General features: G+C 37.4%; 1 protein-coding gene and 1 long non-coding RNA gene across 7 annotated transcripts in view; both read left to right on the forward strand.

Moving 5' to 3' along the window:
- Positions 1-1,451: 1,451 nt before the first annotated feature.
- LOC137185077 (trem-like transcript 4 protein) overlaps positions 1,452-24,751 on the forward strand; it is a 53,671-nt gene continuing 30,371 nt past the window's right edge. The window contains exons 1-7 of one of the 6 annotated variants that reach the window (XR_010928744.1): positions 1,452-1,587; positions 3,056-3,397; positions 16,723-16,899; positions 18,960-19,049; positions 20,286-20,323; positions 20,422-20,582; positions 22,459-22,701. Coding sequence is in view for 2 of the 6 variants with exons in the window: in XM_067593308.1 (XP_067449409.1) it covers positions 1,548-1,587; positions 3,056-3,397; positions 16,723-16,899; positions 18,960-19,049; positions 20,286-20,323; positions 20,422-20,577 (843 nt within the window). In the remaining 4 variants the exon portion in view is untranslated. Of the gene's footprint in view, positions 1,588-3,055; positions 3,398-5,552; positions 5,696-6,234; positions 6,273-6,373; positions 6,539-7,266; positions 8,400-16,722; positions 16,900-18,959; positions 19,050-20,285; positions 20,324-20,421; positions 20,583-22,458; positions 23,296-24,751 lie in introns of those variants that run through there. The other 5 variants (XM_067593308.1, XR_010928748.1, XR_010928745.1 and 2 more) reach the window with 5 other exon arrangements.
- Positions 8,927-10,576, forward strand: LOC137185079 (uncharacterized). The gene is made up of 2 exons (XR_010928749.1): positions 8,927-9,657; positions 10,465-10,576. It is a non-coding gene; the product is annotated as an uncharacterized lncRNA (long non-coding RNA).

The following is a 24,751-nucleotide window of genomic DNA, read 5'->3' on the forward strand; positions in this document are numbered from 1 at the left end:
GTGAGACTCTTCACTGGTACCAAGAGAGACCACATCTCCCCAATACTGGCCTCCCTCCACTGGTTACCAGTGAAATATAGAATAGATTTTAAGATTTTTTATTTATTTTTAAAGGGAACATATTATGCTTTTTGTGATTTTCTGTGATTTTCATACTAATATGATGTCGGATATCTGTCTTAAACATGGTTAAAGTTCCAAAACTTGAAGTTAATATATGTAGAAATGCTCCAACCTGCTCTGAACTCTTTGTTTGCAACGTTTTCTACTGGGCTCATCAGGAGGGGGATCTTGCAAATCGTAAATCATGCAAAGATATTACAGCAGAACCAGAATATAAATATAGACCTGGAAATGTACATAATATGTCCTCTTTAAAGCTATGAATGGTTTGGCACCAGCCTACATTTCTGATAGAGCCCTCAGACCCTCTGATCAGTTACTCCATGTTCTTAGTCAAGATCCAAAGGTGACGCAGCTTTTTCCCTGAACAGTTTGATCTTCATTGTCATATCTTCCCCCATCAATCACCACTTTTAAGTCCTTGCTAAAGTCTCCCCTTAATTTTTAATATAGTGATAAAATTGTTTTAATATTTTAAATTGATCTATTAAAATGTATCTTAAATTTCTCTGTAAAGCACTTTGTTCATCGACACCTTTTTGTTTTTAAATGTTCTCTGTAAATAAATTTGACTTGATTTGCTTCACCTAACTTTTAACATAATGACACAAATCAGTGTAGTTGATCATCGATAATGATGATTGTTATGTTAATAAGCTCCAAACACTCTTCTTCAGTAGAGAAGTGTTTGAATCTCTGGAAGCCAAACGACTTTATGTGAAATTGAACAACTCCTGTGTACTTGTTCTTGTGAGGTGTTGACTCACATGTAGACATAAAAAGATATGAGAAAGTGGCAACAATCTACTCAATGTTTCTGCAAACTGCATCAGAGTTATGAGTGTGCTGCCTTCCCTAAACTTTGTAGGGCTGCAACTAAAAATGAATTTCATTAACAATTAATCTTTATATTATTTTCTCGTTTTGTCTATAAAATGTCAGAAAATAGTGAGAAATGTGTGTTATAATTTTTAGGATCCCATGGTGATATGTTAAAATGTCTCGTTTTGTCCGATCAACTGTCCAAAATCCAAAGAAACTTAGAAATTTAACATCATGTATGACACAGAAAAGCATCAAATTCTCACATTTGAGAAGCTGCAACCAGCACATTTGTCATTTCTGCTTAAAAGAATGGCTAAAATGATTATTTGATTATGAAAATAGTTGCACTAATCATTGCAGCTCTAAAACCTTGCGTATATTTGATGGTAAACTCAGACCTGCAGTAGTAAGAGAGACTGATGGTGAGGACAGAAGAGCTGTGTGTGTGTGTGTGTGTGTGTGTGTGTGTGTGTGTGTGTGTGTGTGTGTGTGTGTGTGTTTGTTTGGGGGAGGGACTCCATCATTTAGAGAAGTGAGGAGTTCCTGGTTTGCCAGTGAAGAAGGAAGAGAGGCAGAAATTAAACCATCAGAGCCTCAATATGAAAGTTCGTCACACTTTGATCTGCTTCTTCTTCCTCAGTGAGTACATCCACTCTCTATTTCTGTGTTTCTTTATTACGTTATATTCTTTATTTATTTAGAGTTGGTGGGTGATAAATTAGCAGTTTCTCATGTTTCTGTGGTTAAACATGATGACCAGAGTCACTTTAAAATGTAAGTCGTTACCAGTACTTGTTACTTCCTCAAAATAATCTTTTAATCAGTAACATTGAAGGGTTTACTCACTGAGAATTTTCAGTAACTGACTTATTTTATTTTTGCATGTAATCAGGTTTTATTCAGGTCAGTTGACAGTCTGTCATTGTAAGAGTTTATTACAGCAACAGTAAGAGTAGACAGGAAACAAGAGGGAGAGAGACGTTGGACGTTGTGGTTATGTGGTATGTCCCATTCACATGTATCTAAAATCAACTCTTGTTGGAACTGTGTTTGTTTTATATGAAACAAATTTATTTCTTTTTGTTGTATTTCTTTGACCATACTCATAACAAATGTGTGTCCTGTTGCTTAAGCCTGACTGTCATTTCAAACTACCTTCCTGGTATATTTTGCAACAAAAATATTACTTCTTAAAGAACCAGAGAAACATGTGAGTAGCAGCCAAAATAAATCAATTTCATATCAAGAACACAAAGTGTGTGAATACAATCTTTTTTGTCCATTTGATGGTAGTTGAACCTTTTTGTTCTCCTCCTTGGATCTGAGAAAAAAAAATCAACCAGTAAATTAAGTCTTGTCATGTGGAAAAACCCTGGTTGTTAAACAGAAAAATAATTAACCAATTAAATTACATGCAGTTTTTTTGTACTTTTTTATTTTGACATCATATGATAGTTTGTGATTTTTTAAAGTTTCCATTAACCAGAGTGAACGTTGGTGACATGTAATATACAGCAGTCAACAGCAATTAATAAGATCATCTGTTTCAAAAGAAGAGAGAAAATGTTACTACAAATATGAGATTGAATGTTAATTGAATGTCAAAGAAAATGTTGAGAAGATAAATGTTACAAACCACAGATAAGATAAGATTAGAGATTCTTCTTTTGTGTGTTGAAACAGGATGTGTTTGGTGAAATTGACAGAAATAGAATAGAAAGAAAGTGGTTATACTCTCAAGGCAAGTTTATTTGTATAGTACATTTCAACAACAAGGCAATTCAAAATGCTTTACATAAAACATAAAAAAAACATCAAGACAAAATGTAAAAGAAACACAAAACTTCATAAAAGAAACCAAGGTAATAAAAGACAGTAGCTAAAAGAAAACAAATTAATGAGGACAAAGATGTAATTTAAAACATTCAAATGGAATCAAATCAAGTCACTGGAAATATGTGACAATTTTTGTTGCATCCATCGAGTCCTTCCTGACAGAAATTAAATCAAGTCAAATCACAGACTGGTTGAACTGGGCAGCTCCCAGCGTGACTCTGTGGATCAGTGTAAATGTCAACTATTGACTATTGATTTTTTTTTTCAACAGCACTGCAGGATGGAAACATTGGTCTCATCAATGCAGAAATCCCCATTTTTACAAGAACTGAAGGACAAAGTATCAGAGTTGAATGTTATTTTACCAGGACTGGAAGCAGGAAGTACTTCTGTAAGGGCAAATGTACGAAGAAAGACATTCTTGTTGAAATTAATAATTACAGAGCTCAAAGAGACAGATACAGCATGAAATATAAAAACACACCTGAAGGAAGTCGTCTGGATGTGACCATCACACAGCTGACCAAATCTGACTCAGGCCGTTACAGGTGTGGTTTGGACAGATCTTCCTGGTTTGATCAATACAGGGAGTTTAAGATCATCGTCACAGATGGTGAGTTTCTACTGAAAGTCATGAAAATGTTTCTTCATGTTTCTGGAAGTCAGAAGAAAGTTTTCACATTTTTCTGAATGTAGCTGATATTTTAATAACCTGATATTTGGTCTAACAAATCACTGGATAGATTGATACAGTAAGTGTCCATTTACTGCATCAGTGTTTTTAGGAATAAAACTAATAAACTGACTATTTCATTTAAATTTTTTAAGCAGCTGATCAGCTAAAGGAGCATTTTATTTCTCTCATCAGGATTTCTTTTCTATCACTGTGTTCTTGTTTCTTTTCTGTTGTTCACAGCTCCATCCATCTCAAAACCAAAAGTGACTCTCAGACCTTCTTTAACATCAGTCCAATCAGCCTCCACACCAACAACAACAACACAGAGTTTCAGAAGAAGCTCCACAACTTCATCATCTTCTGCTAAAACCACCAACCAGTCTGAACAGCAGCAAAATAAAACAACACCTATAGGTTCAGGTACATTTACCTTTGGAACTTTACTTTTACTCACAGAAACAGAGGACTCTCCTAGATAAGTTACAGGTGATTTTTTTTCCATCAGTACACACATTATTGGCAAAAATAAAACCCTCCAAAACTGCTAAACCTCGTGAGTTTCCAGCATGTCTAGGCCAGTGTGATGGTCAGTGTGTAAATCTGTCTCTTGTCCCCCTGCACATACCACATTGCCAAGCCTCCACTTCACTCTGTACATCACATTTTTAAATATTCTGGCATGAAGCAGCCAGAAAGAAGTTGAGGGTGTACATACTCTTTAACCAACACCTGCCAGACAGTCAGTCAAGTATTTTCAGTGACTAAGTATAATGTCATATGTGCAAGTACATGAATTTGTTTGTTTGGATGTATGAACATAATGTTGTTATAATGTCAGTAGTAAAGCTTGGTTCGTAATACTGCAATTATCCAGGTGATGCTATTGGTTAGCATGCTGCTGAGTACCACAGTACAAGTCAAAGGTTTGGACACACCTGCTCATTCAAGGGTTTTTTCTTTTTTTCACTATTTTCTACATTGTAGAACAATACTGGAAACATCAAAACTATGAAATAACACATATGGAATTATGTAGTAAACAAAAATTGTTAAAAAATATCTTTCATATTTTCATAAGTTCCTCACAGTAGCCATTGTTTGCCTTGATGACAGCTTTGCTCATCATGGGCAATATCTTAACCAGCTTCATGAGGTCGTCACCAAGTAGTGTTTTCAATTATCAGGTGCGCCTCGTCAAAAGTTAATTGGTGGAGTTTCTTGCCTTTTTAACACATTTGAGACCATCAGTTGTGTTGCACTGAGGTAGCGTTGGTATACAGCAAATGGCCCTATTCAACTATTGTATTAATCCATATTATGACAAGAATCACTAAACTAAGTAAACAGAAAGAACAGTCCATCATTACTTTAAGACATGAAGATCAGTCAATCCAGAAAATTTCAAGAACTCTGAAAGTTTCTTCAAGTGCAGTCGCAAAAACTATCACATGCTATGATTGAAACTTGCTCTCATGAGGACCATCCCAGGAAAGGAAAACCAAGAGTTACATCTGCTGCAGAGGATAATTTTTTAAATTACTAGCCTCAAAAATCGGCAATTAACAGCACCTCTGATTAGAGCCAGAAACACAAGGAATGGACATTAGACCAGTGGAAATCTGTACTTTGGTCTGATGTGTCCAAATATGAGAAGTTTGGTTCCAACTGCTGTGTCTTTGTGAGACGCAGAGAAGGTGAATGGATGATATCTGCATGTGTGGTTCCCACCGTGAAGCTCCTGAGTGCTGCATCAGATAATCTGGTCTCCACAATCACCTGACCTGAAGACAGTTGAGATGGTTTGGGATGAGTTGGACCGCCGAGTGAAGGGGAAAAAAAGCATCTTAGGTGTCTCCCTTATGAAGCTGACTGAGAGAATAAAGAGTGTGTAAAGTTGTCATCAAAGCAAAAGGTGGCTACTTTGAGGAATCTAAAATTTAACACATATTTTTCTTTGATTACACTTTCTTTGTTTGCTACATAATTCCATATGTGTTATGTCATAGTTTTGATGTTTCCAGTATTGTTCTACAATGTAGAAAATCCAAACTTTTTACTGTTACTGCAAATACAATGTAAAACTGAACAAGTGTCGGTGTAGACCATAAACCCGTTCTACTGTTCAAACTAAAACAGGTGTGCTGCTGTACGTTTGTCTGATTCTGGTCATCGTAGTGCTCCTGTTCTCCGTGGCTGTGCTGATATTCTGCAAGAAAAGAGCCTCTAAACCCAAAGGTGAACATCTAAAACCATTTCTAACAAATATAAAAAACAGTCTCACCTGTTGATTTGCCTCAAACAAGCTTTTACATTTGAAACAAATATTCTCACAAACTCTGTGAAATTTGAACTAAGGTGTAAATTTGCCTCACATTTGTGCTGAACTGACCTTTAAAGTTTGGGTTGGCAAGCTCTAGCTAACTATAAAAGTTATCTTTCTAGCTACTCCTTATGTTATGGACAAGTGGCTTAAAGGAGCAAATAGCTGAAAAACAAACAAAATATACAGTATTCAGTGTTCAGTCTCCTTTTCATTCATTCATTCCATCCAACTCACAGAACAAAGCAGTGACTGTGTCTTTATGTGTGAAACATGCCACTGTTGTTTTTTTAACCCGTCATCAGTCTAATTTGCCTAATCTTCACAATTCTTCAGATGCTCAAACAGGAATGGGCAACAGTAGTTTGGAACATTTTGGTCAGAAAGGACTAAAGTGTCTCTTTGACAGATGTTTTAACAGTTTACTTAATCTTCTAAACTGCACGTTTTTCAGAACATCCTGTGGAAACAGAATATGCTGATGTCACATGGGTGAGTTTGAGTGAATATGTGACATTTGAGCACCGTTAGTATTTGTGAAACCAGCTGATATTAATACAAACCAAACCCCTCCTTTTCTTCTACTGCTGCAGGCCAACCGAGTGTATGAGGAGATCGGAGAGGAGGGCAGACAGAGCAGATCTCCTCCTGTGGAAATCTCTTCAACTTACTCTGCCAAATTCACCAAACCAAGTGGAGTTGAGACCTCAGATGACTACAGCTTCACTGCTGCCACAGCATCCCGTCCTCTGAACAAAGTAAGAAAAAACTATGGCGGGATTTTAGCTTTGTTGTCAGAAAACAGTAGTGTTAACCATTCCTGCATCAGCGTCCACATCATGGTCGGGAAGCACAGTGGAGACTTTTTCTTCTTCAGGGTCGAAGTTGTAGCTACAGTAACATCAGTGTTAATCTTCGCTTTACCCAGCAGTTGACAAGCAAAACACAGGGACTTGGCTTGGGTCTTGAGATGCTGCAACTTGAGAAAACACATGCAAATAGACAAAACACTAGCAAATTAATAATACATCGTCATCAATTTGACAATACATACACAGCATTTAGGAAACACGCTGCAAATAACACAACACATAACAGAAAACAACAACGGAAGTGTTTCCAGAGGACATTATGACAACAAGCGAAACATTGTTAAAACACAAATGCCGTAGTAAGGTAGACAATGAGCTACAACCTTATTTTCACCAAAACAAGCGTCCTCTGAGCTGGACTAATAACATTGTTCTCTATGTACAGCCGGCTGTGAGGCAAATGCACAGGGACCGTCTAAAAAGTGCAACAACGAAAAGCGATACTTCAAACAATATTCAATAACCTCTAACTCTTTTTTTCCAAACTAAGTGTTGTAGTATAACCAGCAAGTGATTTTGGGGACACTACACAGTGTAAGAGTGAAGTTTTGAGTTGCTATCAAGACTAAAACAGTCAATTAGTTATAAACCTCTAGCTCTTTGTTTTCTTCCAGACTGAAGACGACTCGAATGAACTCGTCTACACTCAGGTAGATTTTTCGAGCGGTGCTGCCGCCTCACCCAGCAGCGCCCACCGTGGTCATGCTGATGATGTTATCTACTCTGTGCCTCACATACACAATGAGATGGACACTGATGCCAAAGAAGTTTCACAGCCTCCGTACTCCAATGTTACTTTATCTCAGCAGTAGCTTCAATGCTGCTGACACACTGTTTACTCCTCAGTGGCCAACAGGTGAACACGCTGGACGTGTATAACTCACACAGAAAAAGTTTTTTCCTCTGTGACAGCTTATAAGAAGTCATTCATACTGACAGTTTGTTTCAGGTTAAGAGTTACTTCTACTACTTCTGTTTTTAGCTAAGCCTATCTTAAATAATTTTGTTTTTTTTAAAGTATTAAAGTACAGTTTTACAGTACAGTATTAAAGTATTATTAAAGTACTATTATTAAAGTATATTAAAGTAAGTTATTTTAGTTAAGATAAATTATTTTTGTTAATTATTGTAAGGTTTATTGAAAACAGACAAAGAAAAAGTAATGTAGAGGTGGAACAGGAAGTTCAGTCTTTAGATGTCTATGAAGGAGAAGATCATTACTGTAGCTCCTGGGATCCCTCTTTTGTATGTATTGAATAACAGATATAAACAAAAAAAAGTTTTGCTTTACAAAATGTCACATAAAATGTTGTATGTTGCTTACTTCCATAATGTTTGCTAATGATGCAAGCTTGTGATGATGTTGTGCAATTTGTTCACCTCCAGTTCACTGTAATTCTTCTTATTCACCTCCTACTGCACCTATAATTAGCTAGCAGTTATACTTTGGTTATTAATAAAGTTAGGAAAGAAAACTCTGTCAGGTCAAATAAAACCAAAACTATCCACATGCATATCTCCTGTTTTTAGCTAAGCCTGTATTAAAGCTATGAAATATAACTATTCTGCATTAAAATGTCTAAAAACAACTAGACCTATGTTATATACTTTGTTGAGTTGTGTACTTACATTATCCCAAATGTTTCCAACAATTTTCAAACCCAGAGAAATCTGTAATTTTAATCAAGGTAACGGTCCGTTTCATTTGGTCGCCTGTCAATGGCGTCATACCCCTCTACCCAAGAGTATAGGCGCACAAGATAATATCTTGGCGACTACCAAAGGGTATACACATACAAGATAATAGTTTTTTGTTTGTGGTTGCCTGCACAGTGTTTCCCCTAAGTTGAGTGGTTAGGCCTAGCGGGGGGCGCACACACAGTATGGCACAATTATATTAACAATGCTAGCCATGCTAACTAGCTGCTTGCCGTGATGTCAAAGGTGACATACCAGAAAAAAACAGAAAGGCAAACTTGTCAAAGAAAAATGAATTAATATAACATAAACAAACTAGTAACATGACAAAACTATGTAAACTAAATGTGCATGCTTAATTTATAAAACAATGTGGTGTCACGGATGCTAATAAACAATTTCTAAACCAAGCTCTGGAAACTAAATAACTTTAGGTGAAATTGAACAACTCCTGCGCACCTTTTCTTGTGCAGTTCTGGCTCACAGGTAGACATAAAAGATGTGGGAAAGCAACACACAGTAATTTATTTCAGCAAACTCCTGAAAAGAAAACTATAGTGATCGTGGTGGCATTAGCTCACAGAACATCTGATGTGGTACATATTTAATTTCTTATTCACTGGACTATTTGAATATTCTTGTCGCCGGTGGAGTCACAGTCCTGGTCACGAGACACATGAGAACTGTTATCAAACTAGACTTTACATTTCATATCCCTTCTTTTAATCCCTGCACTTATCACTTTATCACTTTTATATATTTCATCAAACTGGACTTGTGCGTTGCATTCAACCGTCGCTGTTACATAATTCAGCCGTACTGTAGTCAAGGGTGTATTGAATGGGTGAACAGTTGGATGGTGGAGGATGTTTTCTATACCAAAGGAAATATGAGAACAAAATCTTGTCGGTCTCATTATAATCTCTAAGATTCACTGGTGACGTCTTCAAATGTCTTGTTTTGTCCAATCAACAGTCCAAAATATAAAGAAATTCATTTGAGAAGCTGCAACTAGCAAATGTTTGGCATTTTTGCTCAACATAATGACCAAAACAATTTTATTGTAGTTTGAATCATTGCATCTCTAAAACCTTGAATGGCAGATAGACTCGGACCATGCAGTGGAAAGAGAGACTGATGGTGAGGGAAGGAAAGCAGAGCTGTGTGTTTGTTTGTTTGGAGGAGGGAGTCCATCATTTATAGAAGTGAGAAGTTTCTGATTTGCCAGTGAAGAAGAGAGGCAGAATGAAACCATCAGAGCCTCAACATGAAAGTCTGCCACGCTTTGATCTGCTTCTTCTTCCTAAGTGAGTATGTTCACTGTCTGTTTCTCTTTATTTATTTAGAGTTGGTGAGTGCTAAATATGCACAAGTTTTTCCAAAAGTTTCTGTGTTTAAACATGGTGATCAGAGTCACCTTAATATGTAGTTCATTACCAGTATTTGTTACCTCCTCAAAATAACCTCCTAATCAGTAACAACATTTAAGGCTTTATTCACTGTGAGAATTTTCAGTTACTTTCAGCTGACTTAGGTAAAACTGAGGTGCAACCAACAACATTTAATATTTTCATGCAGTTTTTATTTATATGACAATTCAATTTTAAAGGACAGAAAAAGAAATCCCTGTTAGTGACTCACTTGTCTTTCCATGACTTGTAGCTACAGCAGTTTACTTTGTCTCTGTTCTTTATGGTGTAACACCAGTTGACTGCCAGCTAATGTCAATCAAACACTGATACGACCCCAAGCTGACTGGACAAAAAGGAGCATTTCTGATATTTCCTCCTTTTTTCCTCATTCTAATAATACAAAACTACTAATATATTTTAATAAACATGTTGCCATTATTTTTGACTGCAAACAGGGATAATTAAATGTGATTTCAGTTGGTATTTATGATGTTTATTTTTATTGAAACCCGAAAAACTAACAAATGTACTTTAAAAGCTGTTTGTGAATTTTATCTCCATGTTGAGTTTGAGAAATATAAATTTGAGCTTTAGCTTTTAGATTGTAGAATGAACTCTTTCAGTTGTTCTTTCAGGGCATCAAACCTTCACCAAACATTATTTAACAGCAATAACAAGCTGATGTTTATTGTTCCTACACAGAGCTGTCCCCCTCCTCTGATTGGTTCAGCCTCCTGTCAGTCTCTGCACTCTGATTGGACCTCCACACTCCTGCAGACATGTGAAATAAAAACAAACTTTGGTCAGTTTTAAATGATTGTAGTTTTGTTCCCTGAAAGTTCAAAAAAGTAAAAGTTTGGTTTGGTTTTCATGATGTAATGATCTAATTTGGCCACATGAGGGCGACGTCTGAAACATTAGCTGAAACAAAACCAAACCGCGATCACTGATCATGTACTTGTGCACACTCACATGCACACGGACATGTACACACAGATAGAGGAACAGACACACATAGACAAACATACATACTGTACATACTCATAAAGACTACATGCATGCATACAGACACACACACCTATAAACATTATGCTGTTTTATCAGTCAGTTTGTGACTCAACTGTCCAGTAATGTGAACACTTCACACTGAGGTCTGAACAGGTCAGACATCACACCTCTGAAGTCTGCAGAGAAACAGCAGCAGCATTGTTTGTTCAAATGACAGTAAGTTCATGTTCACACGTGAAAGCAGAAGTTACTATTTTCACACATTCATCGCTCTCACACATTTCAGCCAGCGTTACTTCTTTTATATCTTTCTAACAACAGAGTAGTTTTTGTTTCCTATACTGCGTCAGACATTTAATTAAAGAGGTAGCAGATCAGAAGACACTCATGCGTCTTCTGGAGGACTTGAAAAATAACATTTGGTCATTTAGGTATAAGAATTTAAAATTGTAGTAATGGAATAATCATTTCAGCAATTTTTAAATTAAAAATGGCAAACAGTGAAAACGACATGCTGTGGTTTCATGGCAGTTAGTGTCTTTGTTGACCTGTAGCAGTAACTTCCTGCAGTCTTGCATGAAAACTCTGTGCTTCATCTCAGAGCTTATAACTCTGCAGTCTGTCAAGTTATGAGATTTAAAGGGATTCAAACCAACTCATGCTCTCAGACTTGTGGCTTGTGTCAGTGGAAAACATCAAAACATTCTGATTGTGAATCTGACTCATGCCACATGCAGAGAAAAAACCTCCACTAACTCACACTGATGATTGAGAAGTCTGGAGGCCACAAAGAAGTGGAGAGAGAGCATGGATGGACTGTTGTGCCAACTTGAGACGAGAATTTATCCCTGCTTGTGATAACGTATGAGGAGAACAGGAGTGACTCTACAGAAACAGCTGCTGAATGCTCAGTGGAGAGAAAAGCAAACTGATCATTAGGAAAACTTCTCTTTATTGACAGGTGGTTGCTGGAGGTTGTAATCCATGATGTGACCGGCTTGGCAGGAAGGACAGAGATGGACCTCACCGGCAGGACAATGAGTAGAATTTGTCTTTTTTCCTTCACAGTTGACTCCATCACTTACCTTGCGAGGCAGCTGGATTCGCAAGATCATGCTAGAATCTATCATGTCAGGCTTCAAGTTATGAGCTTGTGTCCGCAGTACCGGTGGTTCGGACCAATCGGCATTGTGAATCCAGCTGCCTCGCAAGGTAAGATGGTGATAGATGGTGATACACAGATGGTTCATCCAATCTCCTGCCAAGTATGTTTTTTGAAAGTGCCTGCCCGTTTCCAAATAGTTTCCTTGGACGACTTCTCAGATGGTTCTGTCTAATAAACCATCTGAGAAGTCCACCTGGCATCAGGTTACTGTATAACACGCTGAAGGAAAAGAGGGAGCTGAACTCAGGTCACGCCGGTCTTATACACCATAGATGCTTTTCTTCTAGTTAGTCGGAAAATCCGGCCCAGGTCCCTTGCATAGAAATCAGTCCACAGGCTGATATACCAAAGTCGGAGAAGCTCTCATTTTTTAAGTACAGTTACAACCTGTTCACTCACTGGCATGATTAATAAATTGTAAGTTGCGTCATAACTCTTACATATAGAACCTTTAAACCTGCATTAACTAATCTTTTGGCCTCTTGGGGCAGCAGAATAAAGTAGTGAACACAACACTGACATTATCATCTTTTAAGTTGATCCGTTGAACTTGTTGACAAACAGTTGCTTATTTCCACATCCAGCAGTTACAGAGTTGTGTTTCTGTCCACCTGGTGAATGTAAGTCCAATATTCACTCTCTTTTCGCTCTGTTTTTGCTCTCTACCAACTCCTGAGGGAAATATCTGGCTCTTTAGCTGCTAAATGCTCCACTATGTTCACCAGCTAGTCTACAGCTTTCTCTGAGGTGTTAGCTACATCCCTTAGATAATAATGATGATGATCAAGTTTAGATATACATGCGCAGTTTTATGACTTAGTTGGTGCAACGCCCTTTGACAATGTCACTCAGACTGACATCAGTAATGGGAGTACCTATGCAGAGGGCTCAGGCAGAACTTTGTAATGTGAACACAGTATTTCCACTATTTAACTCACAATGTATAACAATAATTTCCAATTCAGCTTTAGAGTAACATTGTTTTAAGAGGATGTTACTGGAAACAGTCTTGGGGTGTATTCTGCAGTTAGAGATGTTATTTAAATGCTCCTCAAACATTTTCTTTCTCTTGGACATCTGGACACCGTTTTACATGCTTTGTTTACCTCGGGTCTCAACTTCTGCAACTCCTGTTATTTGGAAGTCGGTCAGTCTTCTCAGTCTCACCTGCAGCTGGTTCAAAATGCAGCAATGAGACTCCTCACTGGTACCAAGAGAGACCACATCTCCCCGATACTGGCCTCCCTCCACTGGTTACCAGTGAAATATAGAATAGATTTTAAGATCCTTTATTACTTTAAAAGGGAACATATTATGCTTTTTGTGGTTTTCTGTTGTTTATATACTGTTATGATGTTGGATATCTATCTTAAACATGGTTAAAGTTTCAAAACTTGAAGTTAATATATGTAGAAATGCTCCAACCTGCTCTGAACTCTTTGTTTGCGACGTTTTCTACTGGGCTCATCAGGAGGGGGATCTTAAAGAGATAGGAGACAAAATGGCCTGTTTCAGACACAGGCTGAACTGAGAGGCTGCATAAAGAGCCAGCATAAGATAAATAAGGAGTTTCTTGAATTGTAAATCATGCAAAGATATTACAGTTGAGCCAGAATATAAATATAGACCTAGAAATGTACATAATATGTCCCCTTTAAAGCTATGAATGGTTTGGCACCAGCCTACATTTCTGATAGAGCTCTCAGACCCTCTGATCAGTTACTCAACGTTCTCAGTGTAGTTGATCATCTATAATGATCATTATGTTAATAAGCTCCAAACACTCTTCTTTTAGTAGAGAAGTGTTTGAAGACAAACAACTTTATGTGAAACCGAACAACTCCTGTATACTTGTTCTTATGAGGTGCTGACTCACATGTAGACATATAAAGAGTTATGAGTGTGCTGCTTTCCCATTTTTTTAAATATTAAACCTTGTAGGGCTGCAACTAAAAATTAACTTCATTACAATATGCTAATTATTTTCTCATTTTGTCCATAAAATACCAGAAAATATACTGTGGTGATATATTAAAATGTCTCGTTTTGTCCGATCAACAGTCCAAACTCTGAAGAAATTGAGTTTACTGTCATGTATGACACTGAAAAGCATCAAATCCTCACATTTTAGAAGCTGCAACCAGCACATTTGTCATTTCTGCTGAACAAAATGACTAAAATGATTATTTTATGATGAAGATAGTTGCACTAATCATTACAGCTCTAAAATCTTGCATGTATATGCAGATTAACTCAGACCTGCAGTAGAAAGAGAAACTGATGGTGAGGGGAGTAGAGTAGAGGTATGTGTGTGTGTGTGTGTGTGTGTGTGTGTGTGTGTGTGTGTGTGTGTGTGTGTGTGTGTGTTTGTGTGTGTGTGTGTGTGTGTGTTAGCGTGCGTGCGTGTGGAGGAGGGACTCCATCATTTAGAGAAGTGAAGAAGGAAGAGAGGCTGAATTAAGCTATCAGAGCCTCAACATGAAAGTTTGTCACACTTTGATCTGCTTCTTCTTCCTCAGTGAGTACATTCACTTACTATTTCTGTGTTTCTCTTTATTACGTTATATTCTTTATTTATTTAGAGTTGGTGAGTGATGAATTAGCAGTTTCTCATGTTTCTGTGGTTAAACATGATGATCAGAGTCACTTTAAAATGTAAGTCGTTACCAGTACTTGTTACTTCCTCAAAATAATCCTTTAATCAGTAACATTGAAGGGTTTACTCACTGAGAATTTTCAGTAACTGACTTTTTTCTATTTTTGCATGTAATCAGGTTTTATTCAGGTCAGTTGACAGTCTGTCATTGTAAAAGTTTATTACAGCAACAGTAGAGAGTAGACAGGAAACAAGGGGGAGAGAGAGAGACTAGGAGGTGACAAGGCGCTGCCAGAATCAAACCGCGGACATTGTGGTTATGTAGCATGCGTCTTAGTCAGTGAGCTACCAGGACACACCCAGAAATTATTCTTTTTAAGAAATGTTCACATTTATCTAAAATCAACTCTTGTTCGAACTGTGTGTTGAACACACTCCTAACAAAATGTGTGCTCTGTTGCTTCAGCCTGATTGTTTTAGCTTAACTGCATTACAAACTACCTTCCTGGTACATTCTGCAAAAAAATATTACTTCTTAAAGAACCAGAGAAACATATGAGTAGCAGCCAAATCAATTTCATTTCAATAACACAGTGTGTGAATACAACTGTTTTGTCATGTGGAAAAACCCTGGTTGTTATACAAAAAATAATTTACCAATTTATATTCTATGTGGTTCTTTGTACTTCTTTAATTATGACATCATATGATAGTTTGTGATTCTTTAAAGTTTCTATTAACGCAAACATTTGACATGCAATTAACAGCAGTCAACTGCTGAGCCACAGACTCAAGCAACAACCCACATTAAGTCTCCTTCTTATCTAACTTACAAGCATGAAGACACGTCTTGTTTTGCACCTTAGCTTGTTGAACGAGCCACCAAACAAACATTCACTGGAGAAAAGTGAGTTAGTAGGATAGATAGGTAATTAGCTGCTGAACTGCAGCACATTAAACAGCATGTTAACACAGCTGAAAATATCACTTCAGACTGTTAGATGCTGGTTTCATTATTGTTCTTCAAAATCCTTGTTAGCGACACACTGTCTGTCCATGACTTGTAGCTACAGCAGTTTGTTTACTTTGTCTCTGTTCTGTAGGTGAAACTTATTATGTTCTTATGTAGATCAGTCCTTTTTTACTGAAATAGAAGGAAAGTGATTATACAGGCAAGGCAAGTTTATTTGTATAGTACATTTCAACAACAAGACAATTCAAAGTGCTTTACATAAAACAAAAAGAGCATCAAGACAAAATGTAAAAGAAACACAAAACTTCATAAAAAGAAACCAAGGTAATAAAAGACAGTAGCTAAAAGAAAACAAATTAATGAGGACAAGGATGTAATTTAAAACATTCAAAATGAATCAAATCAAATCACTGGAAAAATGTGAGAATTTATGCTGCATCCATCGAGTCCTTCCTGACAGAGACTAAATCAAGTTAAATCACAGACTGGTTGAACTGGGCAGCTCCCAGTGTGACTCTGTGGATCAGTGTAAATGTGAATTTTTGACTATTGATTTTTTTTCAACAGCACTGCAGGATGGAAACATTGGTCTCATCAATGCAGAAATCCTCAGCTTTACAGGTACAGAAGGACAAAATATCACAGTTCAATGTCCCTATACCAACACTGGAAGAAGGACGTACTTCTGTAAGGACGAATGTAAAAAAGACATTCTTGAAATGTATGATGTCAGAGCTCAAAGAGGCAGATACATCATGGAATATAAAAAAACACCTGAAGGAAGTCGTCTGCATGTGACCATCACACAGCTGACCAAATCTGACTCTGGACGTTACAGGTGTGGTTTGGATGTACGTGCAGCAATAGATCCATACTGGGAGTTTAAGATCATCATCACAGATGGTGAGTTTCTACTGAAAGTCATGAAAATGTTTCTTCATGTTTCTGGAGGTCAGAGGAAAAGTTTTCACATTTTTCTGAATGTAGCTGATATTTTAATAACTTGATATTTGGTCTAACAAATCACTGGGAAGATTGATACAGTAAATGTCCATTTACTGCATCAGTGCTTTTAGTAATTAAAATAATAAACTAACTATTTCATTTAAATGTTGTCATCCTTTTTTAAGCAGTTGATCAGCTAAAGGAGCATTTTATTTCTCTCATCAGGATTTATTTTGTATCACTGTGTTCTTGTTTCTTTTTTGTTGTTCACAGCTCCATCCACTTCAAAACCAAACTTGACTCTCAGACCTTCATTAACATCAGTCCAATCAGCTTCCACACCACCAACAACACAGAGTTTCAGAAGCAGCTCCACAACTTCATCATCTTCTGCTAAAACCACCAACCAGTCTGAACAGCAGCAAACTGAGACAACAGCTGGAGGTTCAGGTACATTTACCTTTGGAACTTTACTTTTACTCACAGAGACAGAGGACTCTCCTAGATGAGTTATAGATGATTTTTTCCAGCAGTACACACATTATTGGCAAAACCAAAACCCTCCAAAACTGCTAAACCTTGTGAGTTTCCAGCATGTCTAGGCTGGTGTGATGGTCAATGTGTAAATCTGTCTCTTGCCCCCCTGCACATACCAGATTGCCAAGCCTCCACATCACTCTCTACATCGCATTTTTAAATATTCTAGCTTGAAGCAGCCAGACAGAAGTCGAGGGTGTACATACTCTTTAACCAACACCTGCCAGACAATCAGAAAGATTTTCTGTGACTGAGTATAATGTCATATGTGCAAGTACATGAATTTGTTCGTTTGCATGAAGGTTTATTTATTTGTCATTACAATCTTAATATAATGTCAGTAGTAAAGCTTGGTTGGTAATACTGCAATTATCCAGGTTATGCTATTAGTTAGCATGATGCTTGGTACTACAGTACAAGTCAAAAGTTCCTGCTCATTCCAGGGTTTTTCTTTTTTTTTCCACTATTTTCTACATTGTAGAACAATATTGAAGTAATCTAAACTATGAAATAACACACATGGAATTATGTAGTAAGCAAAAAAGTGTTAAAAAAATATATCTTTCATAATTTAGCTTCCTCAAAGTAGCCATTGTTTGCCTTGATGACAGCTTTGCTCACTCTTGGTGATATCTTAATCAGCTTCATGAGGTCGTCACCTAGAATGGTTTTCAATTAAGAGGTGCGCCTCGTCAAGAGTTAATTGGTGGAATTTCTTGCCTTTTTAATACATTAGACATCATCAGTTGTGTTGTGGTGAGGTAGTGTTGGTATACAACACATAGCCATATTCAACTATTGTCTTTATCCATATTATGGGGCGGCTGTAGCTCAGGAGGTAGAGCAGGTAATCAACTAATCCGAAGGTCAGTGTTTCGATCCTCGGCTCCTCCAGTCCACATGCCGAAGTGTCCTCGGGCAAGATACTGAAGCCCGAATTGTTTACGATGGTTGCGCCATCAGTGTTTGAGTGTGTGTGTGAATGGGTGAGTGTTAGAAACATTGTAATGCACTTGGAATATAATGTGCTATATCCCAATGAACAGGTTGGCACCTTGCATGGCAGCTTCTGACATCAGTGTATGTGTGTGTGTCAGTGTACCAGAACCACTCAGAACCACTCAACTAAGTTAACAGAAACAACTCTGTTACAGAGGATAAGTTCATTAGTTACAAGCCTCAAAAATCACCAATTAACATCATCTCAGATTAGAGCCTCCATCAATGGTTCCCAGAGTTCAAGTAGCAGACACATCTCAACATTAACTGTTTGGAGGAGACTGTGTGAATCAGGCCTTCATGGTTAGAGTGCTGCAAAGAAACCACTACTGAGGTAGACCAATAAGAAGAGGAGAATTGTTTGGGCCAAGAAACACAAGGAACAATAGAAATCTGTACTTTGAGTCCAAATTTTAGATTTTTACAATTTACTATTTCATTTAGCAGATGCTTTTATCCAAAGCTGATACATCACAAGCAGGGATCTAGTCAGGAGACAACAACACGAGTAAGTGCCATAAAGCTTAAGTTTGAGTCCGATAGGATAGGCAATGCATAAAGTGCATAGAAGCAGTTTTTTTTTGTTTGTTTTTTTTTGGTTCCAACTGCTGTGTCTTTGTGAGATGTAGAAAAGGGGAACAGATGGTATCTGCCTGTGTGGTTCCCACCATTAAATATGGAGAAGTGCTGCATCAGATAACCTGGTCTGAAGTGGCTGCTTTGAGGAATCTAATGTTTAAAACATATTTTTCTTTAATTACACTTTCTTTGTTTACTACATAATTCCATATGTGTTATTTCATAGTTTTGATGTTTCCAGTATTGCTCTATAATGTAGAAAATAATAGAAATAAAGAAAAACCCTTGAATGAGGAGGCGTGTCCAAACTTTTGACTGGTATTTTATATGCAATGTAAAACTGAACAAGTGTCAGTGTAGACCATAAACCTGTTCTACTGTTCAAACTAAAACAGGTGTGCTGCTCTACGTGGGTCTGACTCTGGTCATCCTGTTCTCCATAGCTGTGCTGATTTTCTGCAGGAAAAGAGCCTCTAAACCCAAAGGTGAACATCTGAAACTATTTCTAACAAACATAAAAAAACAGTCTCACCTGTTAATTTGCCTCAAACAAACTTTCACATGTGAAACAAATATTCTCACAAACTATGTGCAATTTGTACTCAGCTGGTCCATTTTCAGTGTATTGTTTCACGACAAACTTTTCAAAGGTACAGTTTATTTACTAGGTAACAACTAGGTAAATGAATGCATAATGATCCAGGCAGAGACAAAACTAAATTATGCTCAGCAGGACTTTTATGACACCATAAACCAACCCTTATACCTATTCTGTTAGCAGGTGTTAAAAAACATTTAATCTTATGGCAGCTTCAACATTTCTGAGGATCTTCTTTGTCTGTTTTCACCAAGATATTCTCCAGACTTTTGTGATGACACAGAGATATGACAACATGAGATTAATCTACAGGGGAAAGTTATATTACATGTCATCACTGCTGGTTTCATTTTACATTAAATATTGTCACAGTTCAAGTGTTTAAAACTATCACACAGATTAATCACAAAGTTAAATACTAACTTTATAAGATGCAGGTGGATGTAAACAGACAAATCTGTGGGACTTACATTTTTAAACTTGAGTAAAAACTTTGAGTGAAATGCACATTTCCTGAAACTGTTGGACTTCGTGAGTGAACAGAGACAAAAGGAAAATAGATTTTGAGTTCCTGGTAAGTTTGGAACAGTCCATGTTGGTTATTGTCTAAGTTGTGCAGTTTGTGTTCATTTACCACAAACTGTCCAACTGCCAAATTCATATAAATAAAGCCAGAAGCAAATTTGCTTCACATTTCTGCTGAACACACCTTTAAAGTTTGGGTTAGCAAGCTTTAGCTAACTATAAAAGCTATCTTTCTAGCTACTCCTAGTTATGGACTAGTGGCTAAAATGAGCAAATAACTGAAAAACAAACACAATATACAGTTTTCAGTTTTCAATCTCCTTTTCATACATTCATTACATTCAACTCAAACATCAGAGTCATACAACAGGAAAGAACAGAGTCTGAAGAACTGTGTCTTTATGTGTGAATATTACTACCGTTGTTTCTTTTAACTCATCATCAGTTTAATTTGCCTAATCCTCAGAGTTCTTCAGATGCTCAAACAGGAATGGGCAACAGTAGTTCCTGGAACAATTTGGTCAGAAAGGACTAAAGTGTCTCTTTGACAGATGTTTTAACAGTTTACTTAATCTTGAATCTTAATCTTGTTCTTCAGAACATCCTGTGGAAACAGAACATGCTAATGTCACAGAGGTGAGTTTGAGTGAATTTGTGACATCTGAGCATTGTTAGTGTTTGCGAAACCAGCTGATATTAATACAAACCAAACCCCTCCTCTTCTTCTGCTGCAGGCCAACCGAGTGTATGAGGAGATCAGAGAGGACGGCAGACAGAGCAGATCTCCTCGTGTGGAAATCTCTTCAACTTACTCTGCCAAATTCACCAAACCAAGTGGAGTCAAGACCTCAGATGACTACAGCTTCACCACAGCCACAGCATCCCTCTGAACAAAGTAAGAAAAAACTGTGGCGGGATTTTAGCTTTGTGGTTAGAAAACAGTAGTTTTAACCATTCCTGCATCAGCATCCACATCATGGTCGGGAAGCACAGGGGAGACTTTGTTTTCTTCTTCAGGGTTGAAGTTGTAGTTACAGTAACTTCAGTGTTAATCTTCATTTTATTCAGCAGTTGACAAGCAAGACACAGGGACTTGGCTTGGGTCTTGAGATGCTGTAGCATTTTTTTACTGACAAACTGTAGCTTTAAGAGAACATTCACTACCTGCTAACTCTGCTCTGCTTCAATTGGCGGCTTCTCCACTACATTTATTTGACAGTTTTAGTTACTTTTCAGATGAAGATTTGACACAATGGATAATATAACAAGCTTTTAAAATACAACACATTGTTAAAGATGAAACCAGGGGTTTCCAACCTTTTTGGCTTTTGACGTCTTACAAAAAGCAGTGTGTAGTTGGGGTCACATTTCCGATGTCTATGAGTTGTTAACAGCTCCACCAAATACAGAAAAAGTCCTGTCCCTGGCCTTTTTTTCTATGAACGGGTCGATGGGAGGATCTGAGGGGTCTAGTGGTGCTGTAAAGGGTGAGAATAATTCTTCTATCACTGCTACACACTGAGATATTCTTTAAAGATCCCCTCCAGACAGGTATTAAGACACACAAAAATACTCTGCTTGGAACAGAGCAGAGTATTGTGTCTGATATGTTGTTGTTTTTTTACAAAAAAGTATAATTACCATGTTAAAATACTTAAAATGGCATCTATTCCATCTCCCTCATTAAAAATTCCAGAATCTATAAATATGTAAATATGTTTCAGTTCAAAAGCTTAACTGCTGGACACAAGATGTCTCCTACTTCACTGTAAAGTCCATTCTCAGTGTTTGTGCACTGCAGGCTTCAAGTTTCCACATCACCCTGTCATCACTGGCTCCAAACTAGTTGTGATGTCACAAATCCTGCTTGTAGGCCCGCCCCTTAAAATCAGATTTTCAATGAGCACAGAGAAGTTTTCCACGTTCAGCAGATGAATGTGAAAACATCCTTCTAGTGTCAAACTCTGCATATACATGATTTTGCACAGTGAAGTTCAAATATACAACTGTAGGAACAAGGAGAAAAGCACATTTTTGAGGGGGACTTTGAGGGGGACTACATTTCATGTAGTAATCTTTTGTCACAGTGTCCAGAATCTCCTGCGATTCTTTCACAGTGATGAATCCTCTTCCTTTCAGCCCCAGTTTTAGTTGAACAAAAGTGAAAGCATATGATACGCTACCTAGCAGCCTATTCCTGTACTAGGGATGGCTTCCAGGAATTTTTGGGTCCCCACTCGTACTTAGAGATGGGTTCTGATAGCTGATTCCATTTTGGATCCTGTTCATGTTCTGCAAAATAACCAGATCGATTGAACCAGAAAGAATCTCTTATCAAACCTTTTATCTTTTCTCTCTCTCTTTTTATTATCAAAGTCCAATAGAAAACATATACTGTAGGCAGCAGCTTCTCACTTTTAAGATAAAGAGGAACCTGTGTTGGGCCATGTTTGAATGATTGACAGGTATCTCAGCCAATAACTGTCTTTGGTGGCTGCTCTCTGCTCGTCCCACCTCAGCTGCATCACCTTCAGTCCCAAAATTTAGATTTTCTTGTTCCAAACAACTGACAAAAGTGGGATTAGCACAAGATAGTAATTTGTGCAGATTAAAAAAAAGTAATCTTTTGGAACTTTAGAGTTCTGTTGGTTATGTATATTTAAAGAAAAGAAAATGTAATTCAGTTACAAACTAAAATAGAAGATTTAAGTGGCTATTAAGACTAAAACAGTCAATAAGTTATAAACTTTGAGCTCTTTGTTTTCTTCTAGACTGAAGACAACTCGAGTGAACTCGTCTGCACTCAGGTAGATCTTTCCGGCGGTGCTGCCTCCTCACACAGCAGCGCCCCCCGTGGTCATGCTGATAATGTTATCTACTCTGTGCCTTTGAAACGCACTGAAGCACCAACTGATGCCAAAGATGTTTCACAGCCTCTGTACTCAAATGTTAATTTCGCTCAGCAGTAGCATCAATGCTGCTGACACCCTGTTTACTCCCTCAGTGGCCAACAGGTGAACAGACGGTGGTTTGGATGAGTATCACTCACACAGAAAGTTTTTTTTCTGTTACATATTATAAGAAGTCATTCATAATAACAGTTTGCTACTTGTTACTTTTGCTACTTCTGTTCATTTTCAAATCATTTTGTTTAAGTATTAAAGTATTATAAAATACTATTATTAAATTATATTGAAGTGAGTTATTTTTTTTAAGATAAATTATTTTTGTCACTGTGGTGAAACAGGAAGTTCAGTCTTTAGATGTGGATTCATGTCTATGAAGAAGATCATTACTGTAGCTCCTGGGATCCCTCTTTTGTATGTATTGAAAAACAGATACATCCAAAAAAAATGTTGTAGGTTGCTTACTTCCATAATGTTTGCTAACAATGTGAGCTTGCAGTGATGTTGTGTGATTTCTTTGCTTCCAGTTCATCGTAATTCTTCTTATTGACCCCCTTCTGCACCTATAATCAGCTAGCAGTTATACTTGGTTATTAATAAAGTTAAGAATGAAAACTGATCTGTCAGGTCTGAAGACTTTGTCCAATAAATAATAATAAAACTGTCTGCATGAGTAGATTCCAGGAGTCAAAGGTGGTGTTTTATTTGTTTGGGTGAACTGAAATTATTTTGGTTAAATTAACAGCAAGATATTTCAGTTAAAATGGATTTAAAATGTTTTCAAATGTTGTAAGGCAACACCAAACAGCAGAAACTGCTGGTAAATAAGTAAAAATATATTAACATGGTTTAACAATGCTAACTGTAAGAACAGATGTTAATATAAGATCTTCTGTTTATTGCATCTAGTTAGGCTGCGTTCAAACTGTCATTGGTACCGGGGGTGCATAGCAAGTAACGTGAACACAGTGTTTGTAAGGTTTAACTCCCAATGTGTAACAATAATTTTTTTTTTAAAAACAGTCTTGGGATGTATTCTGCAATTAGAGATGCTATTTAAGTGCTGGTCAGACTGGAGATCTGGAGAATGTTTTACATGCTTCTGCAACTCCAGTTATGTAGGAGTCAGTAAGTCTTCTTGGTCTCACCTGCAGCTGGTTCAAAATGCAGCAGCGAGACTCCTCAGTGACTACCAAGAAGAGAGACAGCATCTCCCTGATATTGGCCTCCCTCTACTGGTGGCAAGTGAAACATAAAGAGATTTTAAAATGATTTGTTTTTAAAGCTTCTAGTGCAGTCCCCCTTCAAAACGTACCTGGAACGGGCTGATTGCTTATTATTTGTCAAGAACTCAATATGAAATTTGTCTGCAATCCCATTGGCTGGTTTTACTGCCTCCACCTCTGTTTTTTTCTCCTGTGCTCTTGTTCTTCTGTTTTGGGCAGCTTAACTGCGTGGGTCACGTGCCTATATCCTACTCAGCATGTCAGAGCCCTCAAGCTCAACCCCACTATGATGTGATGGTGTCTATATAAAACAACGCCCGCTGCACCCAGACACGGGGCTGAGCAGCTCACTATTCACTTTTTTATTCAACGTTTATTAATATTAAACATGTGCACGTCCAAATTGCACCAAGTTCGACACTGCACATTCTTGGGTCCCCAACAATACACCTGCCAAGTGTGAAGTCGATGGGATGAATGGTTTTTGATATGCAAAGGACAAACAGACAGACAGAGATTCCTTGATCTTAAGTCAGATGAACTGCAGTCCCCATTAAAAAGGTGTCTGAGACATCCTGCACTAAGTGTTGAATGTACATGCCAAGTTTCATTCACAGTACACATTTCAATAGTAGAGCCTCTTAAACTTTTTCAAATCATTATATCACTACAGATGTAATCCCCACTTCTGACCACCATGTGGGTTGCAATGGCAGAGTGGTCTGTATTTCCACGTGTTGATTCCACAGGCAGAAGCAATGTTGTTTATGAGGTATTTTTTTTATATATTTGTCAAGAGCCATTCATCCAAAGAACTTCAATTTGATTTTGTCTGTGACAGTTACTTGTTACTAGTTATTTGTTTTAATTATTTAACTGTATTTTACATTTGTCTGTATTTGTCTGTCAATACATTTTTAAATGTGTTCTGT

This window comes from Thunnus thynnus, chromosome 6 (assembly GCF_963924715.1).
Source record: "Thunnus thynnus chromosome 6, fThuThy2.1, whole genome shotgun sequence".
NCBI lineage: Eukaryota > Metazoa > Chordata > Actinopteri > Scombriformes > Scombridae > Thunnus > Thunnus thynnus.